Below are 20,463 nucleotides of genomic sequence, written 5' to 3'. Positions count from 1 at the left end.
TTCTGGTTCACCAATCGCCGCGCGCAGAACCAGCGCCCGCCCGCTCCCTTAGCTGCCAATCATCAGCCTGACACAACCGCGCGCCAATCGCAGCTAAGGAATTCCAGTCCTCTTTGGAAGGCCCCGCCCCATGAGTCAATCCCTCCGCCGAGCCTCGGGATGGAGGGATCGGCTCTTCCGCCGCAGCACCAATCAGAGCTCGGGGCGGGATCCTCCATCCGTAGCGAGCGGCGCAAGGGCGCGTCCCCGACCCCGCCCGCTGTGCGCGCTCCCGGCGCCGAGCCGCTCCCCGCCCCAGGGCGAGGCCTCCGGGCTGCCCGCCAGCCCCGGGCCGGGATAACCATTTCCAGAGATTGCACAGGTCAGTACTGAGGGTGATGAGCAATTAACAGCTCCAAGTTACTCAGATTCTGCAGATCTAAGTAAATATAAATCAACTGATCTTGGACATTCTCATTATTCTCGATACGAAATCTCCTTACCTTATTGTAAGGTTGCAGTTTGGTTGAAGAAGGTAAATTACATCAGTAAGCATGAGGAAAGCCACCTAAACATTTATATTCTTGCTGCTCTCACAGACTCAAAGGAATAAAGGACAAAGGAAACACTTTCTGCGAGTGTGTATCATCATTTATTGTAGTTCAAGAGTCAGGAACTGAACAGAGGACACAGCGAAAAACAAGTAAAAGAAAAACAACCTTTTTTTTACAGACTTAACTTTAAAACACTGTGGTTTCAAATCCTTTTAAAAAGGAAATTCAAGTATTGTAAGCAGGGGGCAGTAATACAAAAATGTTTGTGGATGTTTTTAATATCTTTTCTTAAAAAAAAAAAAAAGAAAGAAAAAGAAAAAAGGTAATTCTACATTTCCTGCACCCTTTTTGCTTTGGTAAGGCCAAGCCATGGATACAAACTGGTAAGCAACATAAAAAACGGCCCCTGCCCCCAAAATGCAGCCTTAGAATAAAAGGATCTGCCCTCTGCAGACAAGCTCTAATGGCTCAGAACTGTCACTTAGCATATAATATATCTGCAGCGTTAAAATAATGGATTTTCTTTGTTTAAAAGTCACTGACATCCTCATAAGGATCCACCCAAGCATCTAATTCTTGGCAGCTGTTGTAATGTATCTCAGTATCGAGGCCTTTCAAAACTACCAGAACATCTTGATCAGCATAGCAGGACATCTCAGGTAACACAACTTAAAATTCACGTGTCAAATCTTTGCCTTTTGGAAATTGGAAATTTTGGAAATCTTCATGTCTTCTAACACCAATTAAAAAAAAAACAAATATATGAAAATGCATAATATAAAAATACGATCCCAAGATTAACACTTCGTTGCAGGCACAGTTATCGCACAGAGTATATTCTTTTGAGGGCAGGGGGATGGTTTTGTTTCTTCACAGGGATTTTTTTCTGCATTAAAAAAAAAAGACAGCAGTGCAGGTCTGATAGTTGGAAGAGGAAGAAGGGAGGGAAAGAGGAAAAAGTTATTTTAGCAGCAAAATGTCCAAGGTTCTAACCACAATCAAATTAACGGATATCCGGCTGTAAAAAATAAGGTTGAAGGGATGCTGCCCTGATCCATTCATCTTTGCTAAAATAATTCAGCTGTAAAAACTCCAAAACGTGACATACTGAAGGACAGTTTTGTAACATATGCAACTTCCTAATTTGTCCTCCGTGTTATTGACCATCATTATCACTTAAATATATGTACAAGATTTAAGCTGCTTTTCTTCTCGTCCACATGCTTCTGGTCGCTAGAGCAAGTTAGTGCCAGTGGGCGTGCTAATCCCATCAGCAGCTTTCCAAGTGTAACTGCCCCGCTGCCAGCAAACAGCCCACGCCTTGCTCCTCCCACTGGTATTGGCGTGCACTGCAAGGGAACTCCTAATGGTCAGCGTTCTGCTTGTCCCTCATCCAGGCTTGGATTTGCTCTTTAAGTTCTGGCACTAATAAGGTAAAGAAGAGGAAAAAATAATTAACTCAGCAGTTTGATTATTTAGTAACGCTGTTTCTTGTGACTAATAGCAAGTCATTTTCTAGAAACCCATTCAGGAACACCTACTACTATTTCCTTCTGTCAAGGGATTTTCTGCACAGCACTAAGTAAATTAATTACTCGTTTACCTATCATAACAATATCCATTATGGAGTCAGGGGTGACTCAATTTTGTTTTCAGAAAAAGGAAAAACAAGGAATTAAATATTCCACATAAGCTGAGATTAAATAACTCTTAGTTCTACTGAGGCCTCAATGCTATCTCTCAAATATATGGCACAGAAAATGCACACACGTTTCCTCCTCTGCAACAACAGGTCCATCACTAATTTAGAAGCAAGGATACCTGGTTCCAGCATATTTTCTGTCAGTGTCTGACGATTGAAAGGATCAGTGGAAGAATTCAACAGATGCCTCAGGATGATTGACCTGTCCATAATAGTTCCAGATGGCAGCCTCACAGGATCAGTCATCAGAGTGTCCATGAGTGGATCTGAGGACGCAATCATCAAATTGAAAACAACAGATGAAACCTTCACCTGAGCAGAGATCTACTGCACAGAAGTGACATTCAGAGTCTCCAATCAGCTATACTGCTGAAGTTACAGAAAGCAGGTAAAAGCAGCAGCAAGTTAAAATGAGCAGCTTTAGCACCAATACAGAAAGGGAAAAAATGGTATCAAGGTTAACACGAGCCATTTTCACCATATTTCAGATTTTTCTGTTTTTCCTTATTGTTCTGAAGTACATGCAGCAAAGACAAGGCTTGGACTGGACAATGCAATTCCAAGGAAAAAAACAAAAACCACCCTTTGTCTCTCTTAATGTGTTAATTTAATTGAAATGGAGGATGTAAGTCTCCATGAACACACAGTCTACTAACACAAAACCATACTTAGAAACAAAATAACAAAACAAATCTGTCTTGACCTAACAATTCAGTATTTGGAAATATCAACTTGCCTCTGAATTCATCCGGAGCATCACTGTAATCGATTTCTGCACGGGCATTCTTGGCAACAATCTCTTCCACTTTCTCTGCCAGCAGTTTGAATTTTTCTATTGCTATGGTTGACTTGATTCCAGCCTTTCTCATCTTTGATATGACCTCCTCAAAGAGCTCTTTGCTGTAGGACCTCTACAAGCAAAGCATAAAACTTTGCTGAGCTGCAGTATCCTAAGATGCCGCAAAAATTCTACAGACCTCTTAATGCTTTTTTAAAACTTCAGAAGAAGGGATCAATAAAACCTCAACATTATGTGAGACATAGTGTACAGAGTGTACAGAGCTTCATCTAGGACAAAAATAGCAACTTCGGGTTACACTTGTGCTTTTGTGCTGCTCATCACTGTAGAACTGTTTGGTACGAAAAATACAGAAGACAATACCAACTAATCAAAATGGTTGAAGCACTCAGAGAGGCTGACTGTAATTATTAGAACAGCTCCTCAGATTAAATATTTGTCTTGCCACATTCTTTATCTCACCAATCTTGGCAAAAAATATTGCATAAAAGTTTTTTTTAACCCCTACATCTCCAACCATTGTACATGAAGGCAGCGAAAGATCTGCTCTTTACATCAGCAGAAATAACCTCTCAGCACCTCTTGTGGATCTTCAGGCTCATTAACATCCCACTTCATCCTGGCTGTTAAGAGAATACCACAGTCATGAGACTGATGCAACAGTTTTCAGGATTTAACATTCAAGGAGTACTACAAGGTGACCTTTCTCATATGTTTATTACTCTCAAAAACAAATTCAGACCCTGGAGCTGTCTGTCACACAGAGCAGAAGCACTGCGTTTAAATCTCCCATTGTGGTTGATATTCTTCTGTTCCACATGGTAGGAAACAACTCAATTGAGATGCACTGGTAAAGGCATGGCTCTGTATCACTTGATTTACATTCACATATTTGGAAGAAAAAAAAATCAAGCCTCAACTTAAAACAGCTTGAAAACAATGGCTAAAAATTGGGTTATAAAGCCCATTCACAGCATAACTGAAAAGTGAAGTACACCTTACAACAAATATGCTAAGTTGCAAGCTAACTGATACCATGCAGTTTGCTAGATTCTGACGATCTCTCAAGTTCTCTGATATTAATGTACAATGCAATACTTAAAAAAAAAGCACCAGCTCCTCCTAACATCAAAAACAACCCTGCTGCCAAACTAGTAAGACAGCTCCTTACTTGCCTGCCAACTGGTGCAGCATGTGAGCATCCTGCAAGCACTCTGCAGGAACTGCCTGCTGCTCACAACTTCATAGCTATGTAATACAAAATACAGAGAAACAACTGCATATCCTGTGCTTTCAACTGAAACAAACACTGCCTTCATCTAACTAAATAATTAAAAAAACAACCAGGCAGGGTCTCGAACATTGCTTATGTTCTACAGCACCACTTGCTTTTAACTCCACGATGCCTTGTTTTGATCACCTTTTAACAGCCTAGACAACATTCTTTTAGCAAAAATTGTTATTCTCACTGCAGCACAGTCATCCTCAGCACAAGGCTGAGTTAGATGACAAAGAGTAACACAATGGGACTCACAGGTTTCTACTTCCTTTGGGAAAGAAGATAACACTATCTGGCTACAAGAAATACCATCCACTACTTAGGACACGTGGTGCCCCCCCAAACTCTTCACTAGCTCACAGAGAACTGAACTCTGGCAATATCCCAGAATGGCAGATATCTGGGATTACTCTGGCAATATCATGGAATCATCAATGATTCCAGATTCCTGCTATGACTCAAAATGGGAGACACATCAAAATACTTCTGAGAGACAGTGCCACAGTCAAGAAGTTTCTAGCATCTATTTATTAAATTTATGTATTTCAAGTATCTATTTATTAAATTTTAAATGCCAATAGCAGTTAACTGTTTGCATGTTTCCTCAACATTTCCTGTCATTGATAGTTTCGAAGAAACTAGTCAATCCCTGCACTTACCTAATCAAGTGGTTCTTCATCAAAAGTAGGTATACAATTTGGAAACAATCTATGAATGAATTCTGGATTGCTAAAAAAGGCTCTCATGCTCAGCATCAGCTCTACCTTTACGTGTGTTCTTCATGAGGAAGCAGAGGGGGGAGTCAGAACTCAAACACTTCATTTTTCCCACCTGCAAAATCAAGACTGGGTACTTCTGCTGCTTTACAATAGGGCTGTAGCTAATAAACAACTCATGCTCAGGAAATTTCCTGTGTGAAGTGCTATGGAAGTTTGTGGTTCTGTATGTTTTCAAAACCCTTTGGAAATATACTGATCTACCAAGAGCAGAGAGAATATGGAACAGAGATGATTTGTAAAGAAAATAAATTGTCAACACATACGATGGCACGTATGGTGGCAGCACGCAAGTAAAATGAAGCTCTATTCTAGATTATTCTGCAAAGCCCTGACTGTGCACAGTACTGTCACCCATTCCCCCTCATCTTTTGGGAGCTCACCTGATCGTCAGCAATCGCTTTAGCAAAACGAGCACAATCCAGCTGTAGATAAATATCAGTCAGCTGGTCCAACAGCTTCTTTGGTTCAAACCCGTATTTCTCAGGGTTTTCAACTTTTAGGTCACGGCACTTCGGGCCACATAGTTGCTGCAAGTTAAAGTTCAACATGGCAGCCAATCGTGGTCCAAGTTCCTACAAGAGCAAAGTAAAACAGAGCATAGCACAAGGGCAGTAATAACACAGATTATCATCAGATTTGTATACAACGTGATCAAGAATTATTAACCAATATAACTATCATTTTGTAGACTTGCACAAAGGGTAAAAAAAAAAAAAAGATGCATACAGTTCCTTTCTAGAAGGATCACACCACCTCAGTGATTCAAGTAATAACTACATAACTTCAAGAGCAACCAGAATTCAACAGAGTTCAAAGAGGAGAAGGGAGACAAAGGGTCACCGAACATTTCCAAGACATTATTCAAGAGAAGAACTATTAGAGAAGCTAGGAACCAAGTTAAATCTGAGAGTAGGACTTACAGGTCTGAGAAAAGGCTTTTGAACCTGTTTGGTAAGGATATGAAACATATCAACAGTTTCTGTTGCCAGGGCAAGATATGAACGAGAGACACGCTCATCCTGAGCTAGCTGTGACTGCCGAGCCTGCTGCTGATCCTAGAAAATAAGTGTGCAGTGGTTACAAGGTTAAGTTCATAGAATTTCCTTCCTCATCACCGATCAAAAATCAAACCCTAATAGCCACATTGCTAACATGATCTAAGCAGGCAGAAGTACACACTGCAATTTAAATCAATGTGACATATTTTTAACTTGAGACACAGCTTATTTTTGTTACCTATTACTAGAGAAAAGGCTGCACTAATTCTTCAGAATTCTGCAACACTAAAAAATGAATACCAGTGGTATTACAGAAGTCCAGGTTGTGTAAGTCTGTTTACACTCCAGAACCAATTCTCACAACTAAAAATTGGTTTTCGTTTCCTTTCCATCCATATGCCAATACTTGAAGAGCAGTTTGAAATCTGAGCCAAGTAAAGTTCTTCCTAGATTACGTACCACTGTAAGTAAACACATAGCTCTGGAACAACCTGTAGATTATGTACCAGCTCCTTTTGTCACTACAGTAATGGCTCTACCTCACTAGCAGACATCAGCAGGAACAAAGGCTTCACAAGAACAAACCAGAACAAATTCAACAAATAAGATCTTTACATCTTTTAAACCAATAACTTTAAAATAGAAATACCTGACATCGGTGAGTCAACAAACAATTCTTGTTTAATCAGACTAAAGTCTGAGCTGCAGTGCTTTAACAGTCTGTGACAAAGCTACACAGGATCACTGCATTAACAAAATAAAAGCATCATTTTCTTGAAGTCAATTCAACTTGTGAGCAACTTCTGAGACCTCCTTCGAAAAGACTGTTAATTTTTCCATGTAGGTTTTCAAGTGCACATCAATTTAGAACCTTATCCTATTCCCACTTCATATACATAACACTGTTTGCTAGCCACAGCATAAACTACACACAAGGATGTTTTGGGTTTTTTTTTGCAGAGTGTCATCCGAAGTGACCACAGTCACACTGGCAGCAAGAAAAAGCATTGAGAACTGGTTCTTACAAGCAGCTCTTTGGTACTGTCTTTCATTAAAAACAAAACAAAACCCCGAAAAAACTAATGGTCTTGTAATAAAAAAATAAAAATAAGCAAAAGGCACTTTGAAAAATAGCTCTGTTCACCCTGGGCAGCAGGTCCCATTGTTCTTTATTCTTCATCTCCTCTTGCACTTCATGGATACGTTTTAGGGATTCCAGACTCTCATCCAGCAAGAAAGTTGTGTCATTTATCAGCATGTTGATGTAGCGAACAAACTGCTTCCCAGAGCTGAAAACATTGAAACACAGTTATCACTGCAGAGTAGACAGGTGTGCAGAGCAAACTGCAATCCCAGCAGCACACCTGCTGCACTGTATTCTGCTGCACGTGTTCTGAACAATGACCCCACTCCCCAGGCCAAGTTGACTGTGGTGTCCAGAGCTCAGTGTTTAGAAACACCAGTTCTAGTGGAAGTGCTGTCATTTAGAACACAATGGAAAGCAGCATCACCCATGCCCAATGGAGCAGCCTCCTCAGCAGTTTGCATGACAGTAATCAGCAGAATACACAATTTCTTACTCACTTGAACTCTTCCATAAATGTACCATGGTGAGCTATATTCTGCCAGAGGCTTTTGAAAATGGTGCTGATGTGGTAGCGGATCGTAAACTTGTCATAGAATTCACTAGTTGCTCCAGTATGTTCAACATCTGAAAAAGAAAACCAAACCCTAAACCAGAAGATTCTAGAACTGAAAATAAGCTTCCCACCACGACTATCCTGCAACTCACTACCTCTTTCTCCTACTGTTTCCAATGTGATGATCTCCAAACACCAAGCTTTAAGAGAGAAATTCTGTTCAGAAATTTCCACCTTAACATCTACTTCCAGGAGCACTGCCTCAACGATTAGTACAGCTTTAGCCTCACAATCCTTACTGCTTTCTGTACATTCACATTGGTGAAGTGCTTACCTGTGTAAAATTTCATTAAGGACGGGACTAACAATTTAGTGGAGAGAGGATGGTTCTCAATCATTTCAAAGAACTTCTGTGTTCGGGGCTGAACAGCTGGATTGGTCATGAACATCACCTCCACCAGCTTGGCTACTAAATAAGGATTTCGGATGTAGTTCTGGTTGCACAGCATCACAACAAGGAACATCACTATGTCCTGAGTACAGGGCTCATAAAGCACCTGAGGAGCATATCTGAAAAGGTGGAGATGAGGAAAACAAAATGAAAAAAACCCAGCCCTGTATTCCAAACAGCAAATATACTGTACACTTTCAGTTATCTCATTAACAACAGGGAAAGCTTAAGTCATCTTATCATTATTTCCTGCCTTTCTATAGAAACTACACTACTACTCTTCCAAGAAGTCATGCCAGCTGTCCACTAGCAGCTGGATTTTGGCCCCAGTTCCAAACATTCTCTTCTGAAACACTACCACATCCTCTGTTGCACATAACAGCAAATTTACCATGGAGTATCACTACAGCAGCACCCCAGGAAAGCAAAAGCAACCACTCATCTCTTCCTCACGCACCACTGTAGTCTGAATTTTAAGGTATGTTTTCAGGAAGAAAGTAATCAGCTTCAGAATGCCAGGATTACATCTGAATAGCATCCATGCCTGTCTGAACAGCTAAAATTAAACAAATGCATTAATCCCAGTAGATGTGTAATAAAGGCAATTTTGTACCACTTAAGCCACAGCTTTTTTTTTTCTTTTTAAATATTCTAGTGATTATTAACTCTATCATGAAATTGAAACATCTCAAGATCGAAATCATTAAGAAAATTCTTCAGGGGAAAACCAAGACAGAAAATTCCTCAGCTTCCTTCCCAGAGAAGAAGTCAGATTGATAGAATGGAATAATTTAGGTTAAAAGGAGGTCAGCTAGGCACTGTATCTGCAATAATTCGTGCCAACACCATAATCTTACAAGTTATTAAAAAGCATGACAACTGCAGTATAGCTAGCAAACTACTTCCACACCCTAATTTATTTATGTGGATACTCCCTGCCACAGCTGAAGGGTAGAACAAACTTCCTTTAGAAATAACTTTTACTCACTGTACTATAAAAAATAAAAATTCAGCAACATCTTCGACATAGAACTCCGGCAATGCTGCAAATACCTTCGGAACTTCAAGTGTTAAAGGCAATTTTATGCTGCAGAATAAAAGATAAAACAGAAAGGACAGTGAAAAACCAGGGCTAATTACAAAGCAATATGAGCTGTCTGTCCTATTAAAAAAAAAACATTATAAAATATGTGATAGATTTTTTTAGAAAGTCAATAGCAGTGCTGCAGATCTACTAACCACATCTGTGGGCTGCCTCCCCAACACCCCACACCCCCCAGCCAAACCTTAAACTACAAATAAGACATATTCTGTGTGAGAGTGTATGCCACTGACAAAAATAATCAAAGCATCATTTACATAATAACAAACACTAAAAAAAATAATAGCAGAACAGTTCAAGTAAAGTAGCTAAATTGAGTAAACAATCCACCATATCCTGAACTATCTTTGATACAATGCACACGGACAATCCCGATGCTCACTTGGGATAGGCAGGGTCAAGAATGCGAAGCATCAGTTGAATCACCATGCCATAGAAATTCAGACATCTCCTGAGAAAGTTCTCATCCAGTAAACCAGCATCTGCACAAGCCTTGCACCTCACCAATTTCTGCAGAAGATGCAAACAAAAGCTAATCCAGGGCAGGGCAACATAATAGGATGGCCAATCTTCTCTATGTAACCATAGAACTTGTGAATTATGGCAAGTGTACAAAGGCCAAGATTTCTATCACCAACTTTTGTATGGACAGCTGGAGATAGTGCACACAGCTACCCCCTGAATATTTTATTATTGCCTTATTTCTCAGGAATACTTGCTGAGTTAATCTTGGCATTCTTTTTTTAATTGCTTTTTTAAGTCACAATTAATGTTATATAGCATCACACCCAAATAAATGCAATCACAGTACACTATAACAAGCTCATATAGTTCATAATTAAAAGTATCACTTTCAAGAAGCTTCAATAGGAAGCTGCACTTAAACATTCAGGAAAAACAAACATACAGACAGTTTAACAAAGACATTTAGTTGTGACCCAAACCACTCACAAACCTTAAGCTGTGTCTTGCAACGTTTCAGCATCTCTCTATGTCTGGTAGCCAGAGGGGAATCCTTCCATTGACTTTCATTGTTTTTCAGATCTTCAACAGTCCTGAAAACCATATGCAATGTTTGGTTACAATGACAGAGGGGTATTGCCATCTGGAAAGCATTAAATCTACTTATCTGCTAAAGAGGGAGGAAAGATTGAGAAAAGTGGGGAAAAAAACTAATTATCTTCATAGAAGTTACTCTTCATCACATGACAAATAAATTGCTTTTGCAAATGCAGATAGAACATCTGCACAGTGTGGATTCAAATATCCCATATAACTAGCTCCAACATACATGCCTTCAAGAGCTCTTCAACACTGCAGCACTACATGGAGACTGCTGCATAGGCAGCATTTTCAACAACTCTAAATAAAGAAAAGAAGTAATTTCTTTTTCAAGCCAAATGTGCAGCTTATTTACAAATAACTCCGCTTGTTTATTTGAAAATATTTTTTCTTTAAAGTACACTGACTCTTCCTGCCCTGCTTTCTGCAGCTTCTCAAGTTCTTGGCCCGAGTGTGCTTTTAAATCAAAAAATGAAATCACTACGAATGCAGTCCAAAAATCCTGTGATGAACACATGGTATCACTGCCAAGGAACATTTACCAAAACGCAGTGAGCACAATTATAAACAATGGAAAATACTGATGATCCAAAAATCTGTTCTAATTTTAACAGAGTATTCTTCGAGGTTGAGCAAATAGGAAAGTCTGTTTGGCTCTGTGCCAAAGAGAAATGGAAAACAGCAGTGTCTTCCTGTCAACATCTTAACTTCTATTTACAATCTGGAAACTGGCAAACCATGTGCTAAAATACAGGTACATGGGCAGCACGGAGAATTCACTGCTGAAGCCTTTGTACAAACCACACAATCAGTCCCTCCCTCCCCCAGAAGCCGTGGGAACACCATGTGCATCTTCTGGGACAGCACACACTGCAGAAGTACAGCTAATATGGTATTGTTTCCAGAACTGTACATTATCTACCTGCATTCATTTATCAAATATGTAAATTTTCACGGAATTGCACAGCTACACTGAAGAGCTCTGATGAACTACACACCCATCAACCACACCCCAGATTATAAGCAAAGTTGTGTCATAAATTCTAACGTGCTCTAAAGATCAATTCAATCATCTTAAACAGAATGGTCTTCTCACCAGTTTGAGCAGCCTTGGGTAAATAATAACTTCCCTGTCACTATTAGTTGAATTCCTGATGCAAGCCACAGTCTCTTAATTTAAGCAAAATCTGTAACTGTCAAAAGCATCAGATAAGCAAACAGTTAAGATCTCTACTCAGCAACAGCTTTACTCAAATTGTCATTCTAATTTGCATCAAGTCTGCAGGACCTGCCACTGTGGTGACAATAAGACACTGCTGGAACAGCAGTGGAAGCTCCTAACCTGTTGAGCTCCCTGATGGCTCGCAGTCTGCGTATGTACCGACGGCAGCTTGGCAGGATGGAGAGATGATGGGCATGCAGGGTTAAGAAGAAACATTCTGTTGGGAATTTCGGATCAGAAAATGGAGACGGATCCCTGTCTACAAAACAAGGAAACAAATCAACAGTGCAGGTGAATAAATTAAAAGCTTGAACTGCCTTCAGGAAGGGGAAGATCTTGAACTCAACTTTCTTAAAACAAGCATGAGCAGACAGTATTAATAGAGCTCTATTAACACACTACTCACAAAGCTCAGCAATCCAGGCTGTAACATCCTCCATTGTTGCTTTCACTCTTGTCTCATCTGTTGGGAGGTCGATACGACACCTGGGATGAAATATGTACATGGGATCAACTGTTTCCAGCTTGATCTTCATACTTAGTTGCTGCAGTACCCATAGGAAGTTGAGCATAAAGCCATCTGTAGACACCAAACGATCATCTGTCTGTGGAGTAAGAAAGTAAACAGTTAAAGATTTAAGCTTAGAAGTACAAATATATTTTCTGTAGCTTTAACAGTATTCAACACAAACAAAGCATAAAGTTCCAGAAAAAGAAGCAAGGAAGAATTTGGATCTGTAAGGAAGCCCTCCTGACAACTGCAAGGTCATTTAGTCACTTAATGAATTATCTTTCTCTATGATTCATACTCAAACAGTCATACTCATTAACATCAGCACAAGTCAGTCCTAAAATCATAACACAAATTGATCAAGTAGATACCACAGAATAATTTCAGAAATGGGAAACATACTTGAAGAGATGACTGATGGCTTGACCTGCTCATCGCAGCACAAAAATCAAAACTCTTCTGTATACCATTCAAGAATCACCACTGAAGCATCTAATGTTATCTATCCATCCACTAGATCAATAAATCACACAGAAAGTGTTCTCTATTTACCTGCATTTGTGCCTTTTTCATGTTGGCATTGACAACAGCTGCCATGTAACTGAGAGCTGCTTCTCGAGTTTCACCATTCAGTAAAATACTATGCAGAATCTTGAACAGCTCTTGCTGCAATTTCAAGTAAAGGTTCCGTTAGGTCACATATACTTCATCACATTTCTGCTTTCTGTTCTGTTTTTCTATATTTTTATGTCCTACAAATTCCACCCTCAACAACTACTGCTATGATCTTGTTTGTCAGGATTATACGGATACATTAGCTATGACAATAGTCACATAAAAGATGCATATGCAAATACTAGTGCAACACAAACAAGTGATACAGTAATTCACTGGTTTATTTTTTAACCCATCCGTTATCATTAATTCCAATCCACAAGTTAAGTGTTCTGATACAGTCTGAACTGGCTTATACCTCAGAAAAAGGCTTACAGCACTCACCAACCTTTTTACCTAATTACCTTCAGGCATATCCTGGAAGATTTATTATTTAGTACAAAATCTAGATTTTTTTAGACAATTTTATTATTTTTTGTTATGACAAACAAAAAATAAACTTGACAAACAAAATTAATTAAACTATAAATTAATTATGTTTAATAAACTTTGTTTATTACACAAACTTTTTATACTTCTTTAAATACAAGGACACTTACCCTTGCTAGCTCCAGGTAATGCTGCAAGGACTGGCTAACAACTCGGGTGTTTTCAAGAGTGATGGCAGGTCCTGAGAAGTACTTTTCAACAACTTTGTTCTGAAAGTGGAATGAATATTGGTGAACATATAAAACACCAAGAACAAAACATACTGTCAGCATCCTTCTGGAACACTTACATCATCTTCAGCAAAGACAGAGAGACTGAAGAAGGCTCCAAGATAGGAAAGTCTCTGTAGCTCTCTTCCTGCACCTGTGCTTAAAGATTTAGGCAGCCACAAGGGCAAAGAGACAACCTAGGAAATAGGAGAAATAGCAAACTGATCACAAAGCTGTCGTGTCAGCCATATTCCTTTACCTGAACTGTCACCCTTCAGTGTTCTACAACACACTCTTCAAAATTTAGTCATGCTGTTAGCTAAAGAGAAACACTCCAGTATTTCAGAAATCAAAGTCACTTTTGTAACTGTTTTTCAACATTCTCCAGGAAAAAGGATTCTCATTTATGAAGATTAAACTACTGTTAAGCATTAGCTATTACAGTAGCTCTTCTTTAGTTATAAAGAACATTGTCAATGCAGAACACATAAATCAACAAAGTTTTACTTCGAAGAATCAGTTTGGATACACTTACCAAACCACACATGGGGTGTGTTTTCCCAAACTTGATTTCACAAAGTTCACATAGTGCCTGGAAGAAAATTGCAAGAAACATTACTTGTGTATAATTCTTAAGTAACCTGTCTGCAAATAACAAGCTGAACATAATAAACTCCTGGAAAAACAAAAAAACAAAAAAATCAAACCTTTTTCCCTTAACCAGTGGAAAAAATTCCATCTTCTACAAATGGTGAAGAGGTCCAAAAAAAAGCTAGAGCACACCCTGCTCCCCTAACTTAGTTTTTACATCTGTTCCAAAAAGTTTCCATCTGTCTCAAAAAAGCTAACGTCTCACACGATAATAAGTTATTGCACTTGTTTCATAATTAGCTGTGCAAATTATTTGCTTGATCAGAACATAACAATGTCTTTGCTGGACTCCTGAACTGCCACATAAAAGTCAGTAACAATAATAAATAGAGCAATTGTACTATACATACAGCAAGGCCTTTGTCTTTTGAGTCAGAGTGGAAAAATGTCAGATGAACACAGTAGCCAGAAACAAAGAATCCTATCCCAGATCTCTAACTCACTTTACACTGCAGCACAGAAAAAAGAAAGCAGTTATAACAGACAATTTTGAAAACACAAGAATACTGTAGGCTTTCACATATCCCACTTCTCCTGTTACACGTTCTCATACTTCAATGACACCAAGATGGTCACTACTATTCCATCCTTTTGAGGAACACCGTGCAACTAAAGGATATCAAAATTGAACATCATTTTCAAATAGCCCTTACTCTGCTGAGTGACAAGTTTGCAGCATTTGCAATTTAAGTGATTAAGAAGCAAACACCAGAACAACAGGAAAACTGAACAAGCAAAGATGGCTGTTTTTGCAGAAGCACTTCAGTCCCTAAGTCACTTTGATTTCCAGCACACATCCAGTTGTGTTTATCTCCCAACATACAAATGAAACCCCAGATACAAAGAACAGCCTTTTTTTTTTGGCATGATTCACTGGAGATCTTAAGATCTGAAGGTGCTAGCTGACAAAGCTTCGTTTAGTCAAAAATTTAGCTTGCTTTTTTCTGGTCAAGAACGCTGTTCAAAAGATTTGTTTTGTCAATAAGAGCAGCAGGAGGGAAAGATCTAGGAATTAAAATATGCACTTAAAAGAAGCAACAACACTATCCAGCTAGGGAATATTACAATGTTTTCCTACAGCACACAGCCATCAATCCATACAATGTTGGTTTTAATGCAATAGATGTTAACTTGCCATAGAGACAAGGAAGACCAACAAATATTGGTGCAGATATTATTCCTTATTTCCCAGTCTTAAATTTGCAGGAGTTTAGCAACCACAGTGTTTACCTAGTATGCATGATGAAATCCATACATTTCTTTTACATAAAGCAACTAAGATAAATATTTGAATAGCCCATTATACAAAGTCTGCTGTGCTGTAAATTTACTGCATTCCATCTCCTTTCACATTAAACTTCCAGCATGGAGTTTCTTATTAACCAAAGGGAGCCCCAAAATGGTGAAGTACATTATCTCATATAGAATTTCCCTAAGTTACCAGTAACCATTAAGAAAAACACTCCTAGAAAAGAACAGTCCTTACCATTAGGGGGTACTTAAAATTGTCACTATCAAGGGAGCACTCTTTGGAAGCTATAGCCAGGCCTTGCAGGATGGGGATAAAGATCTATGAAAACAAACAAACAAAATAATAAATTAATAATTCTACAACAGGAAGTGATTGAGTAACTGCATGAAATGCATGCTCACTCTTCAAATAATTTTTTCCATGGTGTGCTTGCAAGTAAGATCTTTTCTCTGAATTTCTATCAGTTACATCAAGTGACATTTCAATGCCTGTATGAGTTAGGGTATCAATGCTAGAAAAAAACATCTTTCAACCAACTGCTTTGCTAAAAGCTCTGAACTACGATCCCTAAATTGCATGTTTATTATGCACAGAAACACATAGAAGCACCATGGAGGTCTCCAATGGTTTGGCAGCCCTCCTGGTTAATGACCAACTTGCCTATACGCTTGGGGAAACCACACTGCATGAATTTTCACGTCGTGCAACAAGATGGTTTTGTGTTGGGAAATTTTAATTGTGGCAAGAGTAAAGATAACAATCCATTACTACAGCTTGGAATGAGAGGAAGTGACGTGGCAGGAACTTAGTAAACAAAATTAATGACAGCCAGCCTTAAGTGCCAATCACACTGCTCTGACAACTGCTCCCTCACAAAAAGAGAATAACCTTTTATTAGATATGTATTTTTTCAAAATGTGAGAAATCAAATAATATTCTAGAAGTCTCCCTGTGTCTTTATGGATAAGTTGCATAGTACTAGTAATGAAAGATTATTACAACCTTTCTGACATTTTTTAATTTTTAACATTATATGAGCTAGAAGTGTGTTAATTTTGTGTCTTAGTTATTAGATGAATCAATTCCAAATTTTTATTATTTCAGAGAATTACCCTGACAGACAGAATAAGCTAATGCTTTTCAGTCTTTTCCTCTGGAAAAGGTTTTGCAGCCTACTGTTTATAAAACTTTCTTAGCACCTCAGATACAAACCACTGAAGTTGCAAAGAATCGTGAAGACTGCAAGATATTAAAAATAAATAAATATAAATAATTACTGGTGCGCTGGCTTGCATATTTTTTTTGTATTAAAACAAAGATGAAAACTCAAGATCAACCCTGTAATGTAGATCAGTACTATGTGCAGATATCCCCTGAGTTAGCACGCTTCAACATTTACATAAGTGCATGCTGCTTGTTTACAAATACATTTTTAATAACTAGAATCACAAAACAGCAAAAGTCAATCTTTTCTTAACATAATAAATGAGTTAATAAGCAAACTACTTGCTTAACAGTTTGTTAGCCCTTGAAATAACAGGTCTAGAACTGTGAAATGCAGAATAAACCCCCTGGATATGGCACATAGTTAAGATCCTACAATTCCTTGTACATATCAAACACTAAACACTTGACAATACAATTATTTCTTTTTTTTTTTTCTTAATTTACGTCTTACCTGTTTGAACACCTCTTCATCTTGGTAAGTTGTTCTCACCAGTTCCTGGATGAAGCCGAATGGGAGATTCCTACACAGCATGTATGGTACCAGCAAAGACTGCTGCTGCAATGACCTTTATTTGTGCAAAAGAAATCCAAAGCTATTGATTATATGCAGGAAAAACATCCAAGTCAGCACATTTAAAGATGTGCCAGAAAGCAGATCATCAATATGTGGACACATCAATATGTGGACACCAGCTCCTTTCAGGAGTAACCAGCCTTGCCTTCTCCAGTTACTTGTGCAGAGATTATTCTCAAGCAGATGCTGCTGCCAGCATCACACTTCCATTTAATGATGCTGGAAGAAAATAACGGCTTCAGTGTAGTAATTGGTTCTCCCTTTACTCCTCTCTCATGAAAGAACCCTTTGTTAAGCTCAACTAGTGAAAGAAAAACATCTTTTGTTGTTGGACTAGCATTAAAGAACCTAATGTTAGTCTCCCCTGAATTAACGTAGTCATTGCTTTTAACTGCTCCCCACGTTTCTGAAGAAGTATCTTTTGCTCTTTACTACATACATAAAACTTACTCCAGTATCAACACTGGTTCACATACACACAAAACTAGTCTCACAGCACAAAGAATAACCGGTGCAGCTTTCAAGATAATAGAAGCGTTTGAAAACAAATCTGGAGTTACTTAAACTTCTCTCCAACAAGGTATTAGTGAGAACATTATCCAGTGGTAAAGCAATGATTCCTGCCACATATACACATCCTGCTCCAAAAACTGATCTTAAGTTTTCTTACCTAATCTTCAGAAGAAAAAAATAAAATTAAAATCCCAAAAGAGAACAATCTAACTTTCCTGTTCAACATCAGCTGTATTTACCTTGGCTGTGTTAAGGATCCCTGTAGCACCAAAGCAGCATGTGAAATGCACTGCGATCGTATGTTGCTCAGTAGCTGACTCACTGTTGGCTGGCTACACATCTGATAAAATTAAAGTCACTTTAACACAAAATTCAGAGACAAAACAGGAAATATGATCCATTTCTCTATTTGTGCAGTATGAATATGCAATCTAAGATTAGCAGAATTACAGCTAAAAATCTTTCAGACCTTACACAAAGAGTTGTACGTTTCTTTTCCCCTACAAGCAAAAGCTTATAGGGCAACACAGAAGCCTTGTAAGGAGCTGCTCTCACAGGAATATGCTTTAGGTGGAATAAATGCCAATAAAATGCAGCAGATCCAAAGAGGAAGGGTAACTCATAGCACTGCTTGTTTTAGATATGTAAAACATATGACGTTCTTAAATATACCTTTGGTGCTTTTCTCTCCTCTATTCCAACCCGGTCAAAACACTCAATGAGGTAGTTCAGCATCTCTGTCTCCTTACAGTTTTCAATGGTGAAGTGGTCACTGCAGGAATCGCAAACACTTGAGCTGCCAGAGCCTCCCATACTTTAAAAACACACACACACAAAAAAAAAGAAACAGAGTGTAAGGTCCAGCTCTTCAGTGCTGCACAACCAAGCAACTCATGAGCTCCTGACCACTTGCCGATTCTCTGAATGCTCCATTCCAACAGACACATCCTTCTCAACAATTAAGACCATTTCTGTGATCTAGGAAGAGCTTTCCCTTTCAGGCTGTCCAAAAAAAAGTCAGCTGCACTGCAACATGACTCTGTGAAATAAATAAGGTATCAGAGTGGACAATAAGGTGTAAAAACTTAATGGGAATCAATCACTCTTTTCATCACATCGCAACACTGGAAGTGAACAGCCTTTATGTCATACTTGACATCAACATTTATATAAACCCCAGAACATCACAACACTTCCATGCAATGACACGACCTCTGCACAGTTCCTACAGTCTCTGTCTATAACATTCAAGAAGTTACGAACTTCCACCAACTCTCAAACTTGCCAAATGAAAGTATAACCCTCCCACCGCAGAGATGTGACCTTGGCTTACACATGAGGGCTACAGATCATCACATTATGTATTCCAAGGAGAATCAAAACCAGGAGGCATTGTATCCAAGCAACTGCTTCATTTATCATTTTCACATTTGAGATTACTTAATTTCAACTCCGTTCATTTTGATTCCCTTATTACAGTAAGACATGCCATGTTGGTAAGCAGCACAGCTACAGGGGAAAAAGACTAAAACAGCAATTTTTAAACATGAAACTAAACCCATAAAGAGAAAATCATGTGAATGTCCTACTACTGATCCTCAGTGAAGGATACTGGTGCAAAATCATGGGGGATTTAAATGAGATCCCCTTTACAAGTCCAAAAACTTAAATTGAGAAAATTACAGTATTACTCCTTAAATTCAGCTTTTAAAAAACATGTTTAGACTACAAACTGTAACTTCCTGTATGCTGTAAAATAATTTACGTTATAATAATCAAGCTGTGCAAGACTATTGCACAAGCTTTATGGTCCAACTAATAATTCATACAAAGATTATTACCTGATAAGCATTTGGCAGCTGAGCACACTAACAAATAAATTCCAGTAGCAAGCTTCTTTTGCAGAGATACTTTGCTTTCAGTTATGCAATTAACACTAACTCTTGTAAGACATACCTCTGATGGGGTAGTACTGGGTTACCATGAAATCATACCTCTGTTTTCTATTGCTTCTTTTAGACCTGACTTCTCACATTTGCTTTTAAGTTCTACTTTTAAGAATACCAATTTATATTAAAACTACTATTACTATAATTAGTCATTCTGTTAATGATTTCACTGCAGCAGTAACTGAAATTATTCCAACGCAGAGCTCACACATCCTCCACGCACATACTGAATGCCTTGCTATTTTCAGACTGCAAGTTGTTGCATAATTGCACTGTCACTGTGTTCATAGCATAACTTCATAACAACTTATTGATGTCTGTAGAATGTCGGGACACAATAAAGAAACCAAGATTCCAGAAGCATAGCAGCCTCAGAAGTCCTTACCAAAGGCTGTGCAACTCAATCCAATATAAACATTAAGATAAAACAGCTAACTAACATTGTTGAGAATTAAAAAAAACAGTGGTGAAAGACAAATAAATAAAGCATAAACCTCTGTTACCAAATTCTCCCTTCTGAAATTAGATGAAGGAGATGCCAGCAGGAGGCATTCTAGTTAACTGATTTTACTTGCAGTGTCCCAACATGTCACAGGACAAATGCTGGTGGGAGAAAGATTATCAAGATTACTAAGTCTTTTAGGACAATCACTACTAGCAAGACTACAGAAGTATCATTTTTCATAGTTTCCTGAAATACATGGTTTTGCATAAAACAGATCACCCTTCTCCAATTTGAGTCGATCCAAAAGAAACAGGCACTTCTTCACAAGTTTTAGTGCATGTGATGAAGATGATAAGCATCAGATTTTCAAGAGAAAAGAAAGAAAGAAAAATTTTCATCAACAAAGTACACAAATCACTCAGCTATGACAAGCTGTCTTGAAGGAGGGCTGCCCTTTTTTC

General features: G+C 38.5%; 1 protein-coding gene across 4 annotated transcripts in view; it reads right to left on the bottom strand.

Moving 5' to 3' along the window:
* Positions 1-608: 608 nt before the first annotated feature.
* The window catches only part of UBE4B (ubiquitination factor E4B), a 35,331-nt gene continuing 15,476 nt past the window's right edge, over positions 609-20,463 (bottom strand). For all 4 annotated transcript variants that reach the window (XM_065738033.1, XM_065738034.1, XM_065738035.1 and 1 more), the window contains 21 exons: positions 18,281-18,422; positions 17,848-17,948; positions 16,973-17,087; positions 15,529-15,612; positions 13,927-13,983; positions 13,472-13,588; positions 13,293-13,391; positions 12,631-12,744; positions 11,974-12,172; positions 11,688-11,826; positions 10,239-10,338; positions 9,666-9,793; positions 9,170-9,268; positions 8,065-8,300; positions 7,675-7,801; positions 7,235-7,379; positions 6,013-6,147; positions 5,473-5,664; positions 2,972-3,146; positions 2,355-2,501; positions 609-1,958 (listed from right to left, as the gene is read on the bottom strand). In XM_065738033.1, coding sequence (XP_065594105.1) covers positions 1,897-1,958; positions 2,355-2,501; positions 2,972-3,146; positions 5,473-5,664; positions 6,013-6,147; positions 7,235-7,379; positions 7,675-7,801; positions 8,065-8,300; positions 9,170-9,268; positions 9,666-9,793; positions 10,239-10,338; positions 11,688-11,826; positions 11,974-12,172; positions 12,631-12,744; positions 13,293-13,391; positions 13,472-13,588; positions 13,927-13,983; positions 15,529-15,612; positions 16,973-17,087; positions 17,848-17,948; positions 18,281-18,422 — 2,713 coding nt within the window. In that variant the 3' untranslated portion in view covers positions 609-1,896. The remainder of the gene's footprint in view (positions 1,959-2,354; positions 2,502-2,971; positions 3,147-5,472; positions 5,665-6,012; positions 6,148-7,234; positions 7,380-7,674; positions 7,802-8,064; positions 8,301-9,169; positions 9,269-9,665; positions 9,794-10,238; positions 10,339-11,687; positions 11,827-11,973; positions 12,173-12,630; positions 12,745-13,292; positions 13,392-13,471; positions 13,589-13,926; positions 13,984-15,528; positions 15,613-16,972; positions 17,088-17,847; positions 17,949-18,280; positions 18,423-20,463) is intronic.

This window comes from Cyrtonyx montezumae, unplaced genomic scaffold (assembly GCF_038088225.1).
Source record: "Cyrtonyx montezumae isolate F1298 unplaced genomic scaffold, pur_monq_1.0 scaffold_21, whole genome shotgun sequence".
Lineage (NCBI taxonomy): Eukaryota > Metazoa > Chordata > Aves > Galliformes > Odontophoridae > Cyrtonyx > Cyrtonyx montezumae.
This window is presented reverse-complemented; position numbering and strand designations above follow the sequence as displayed.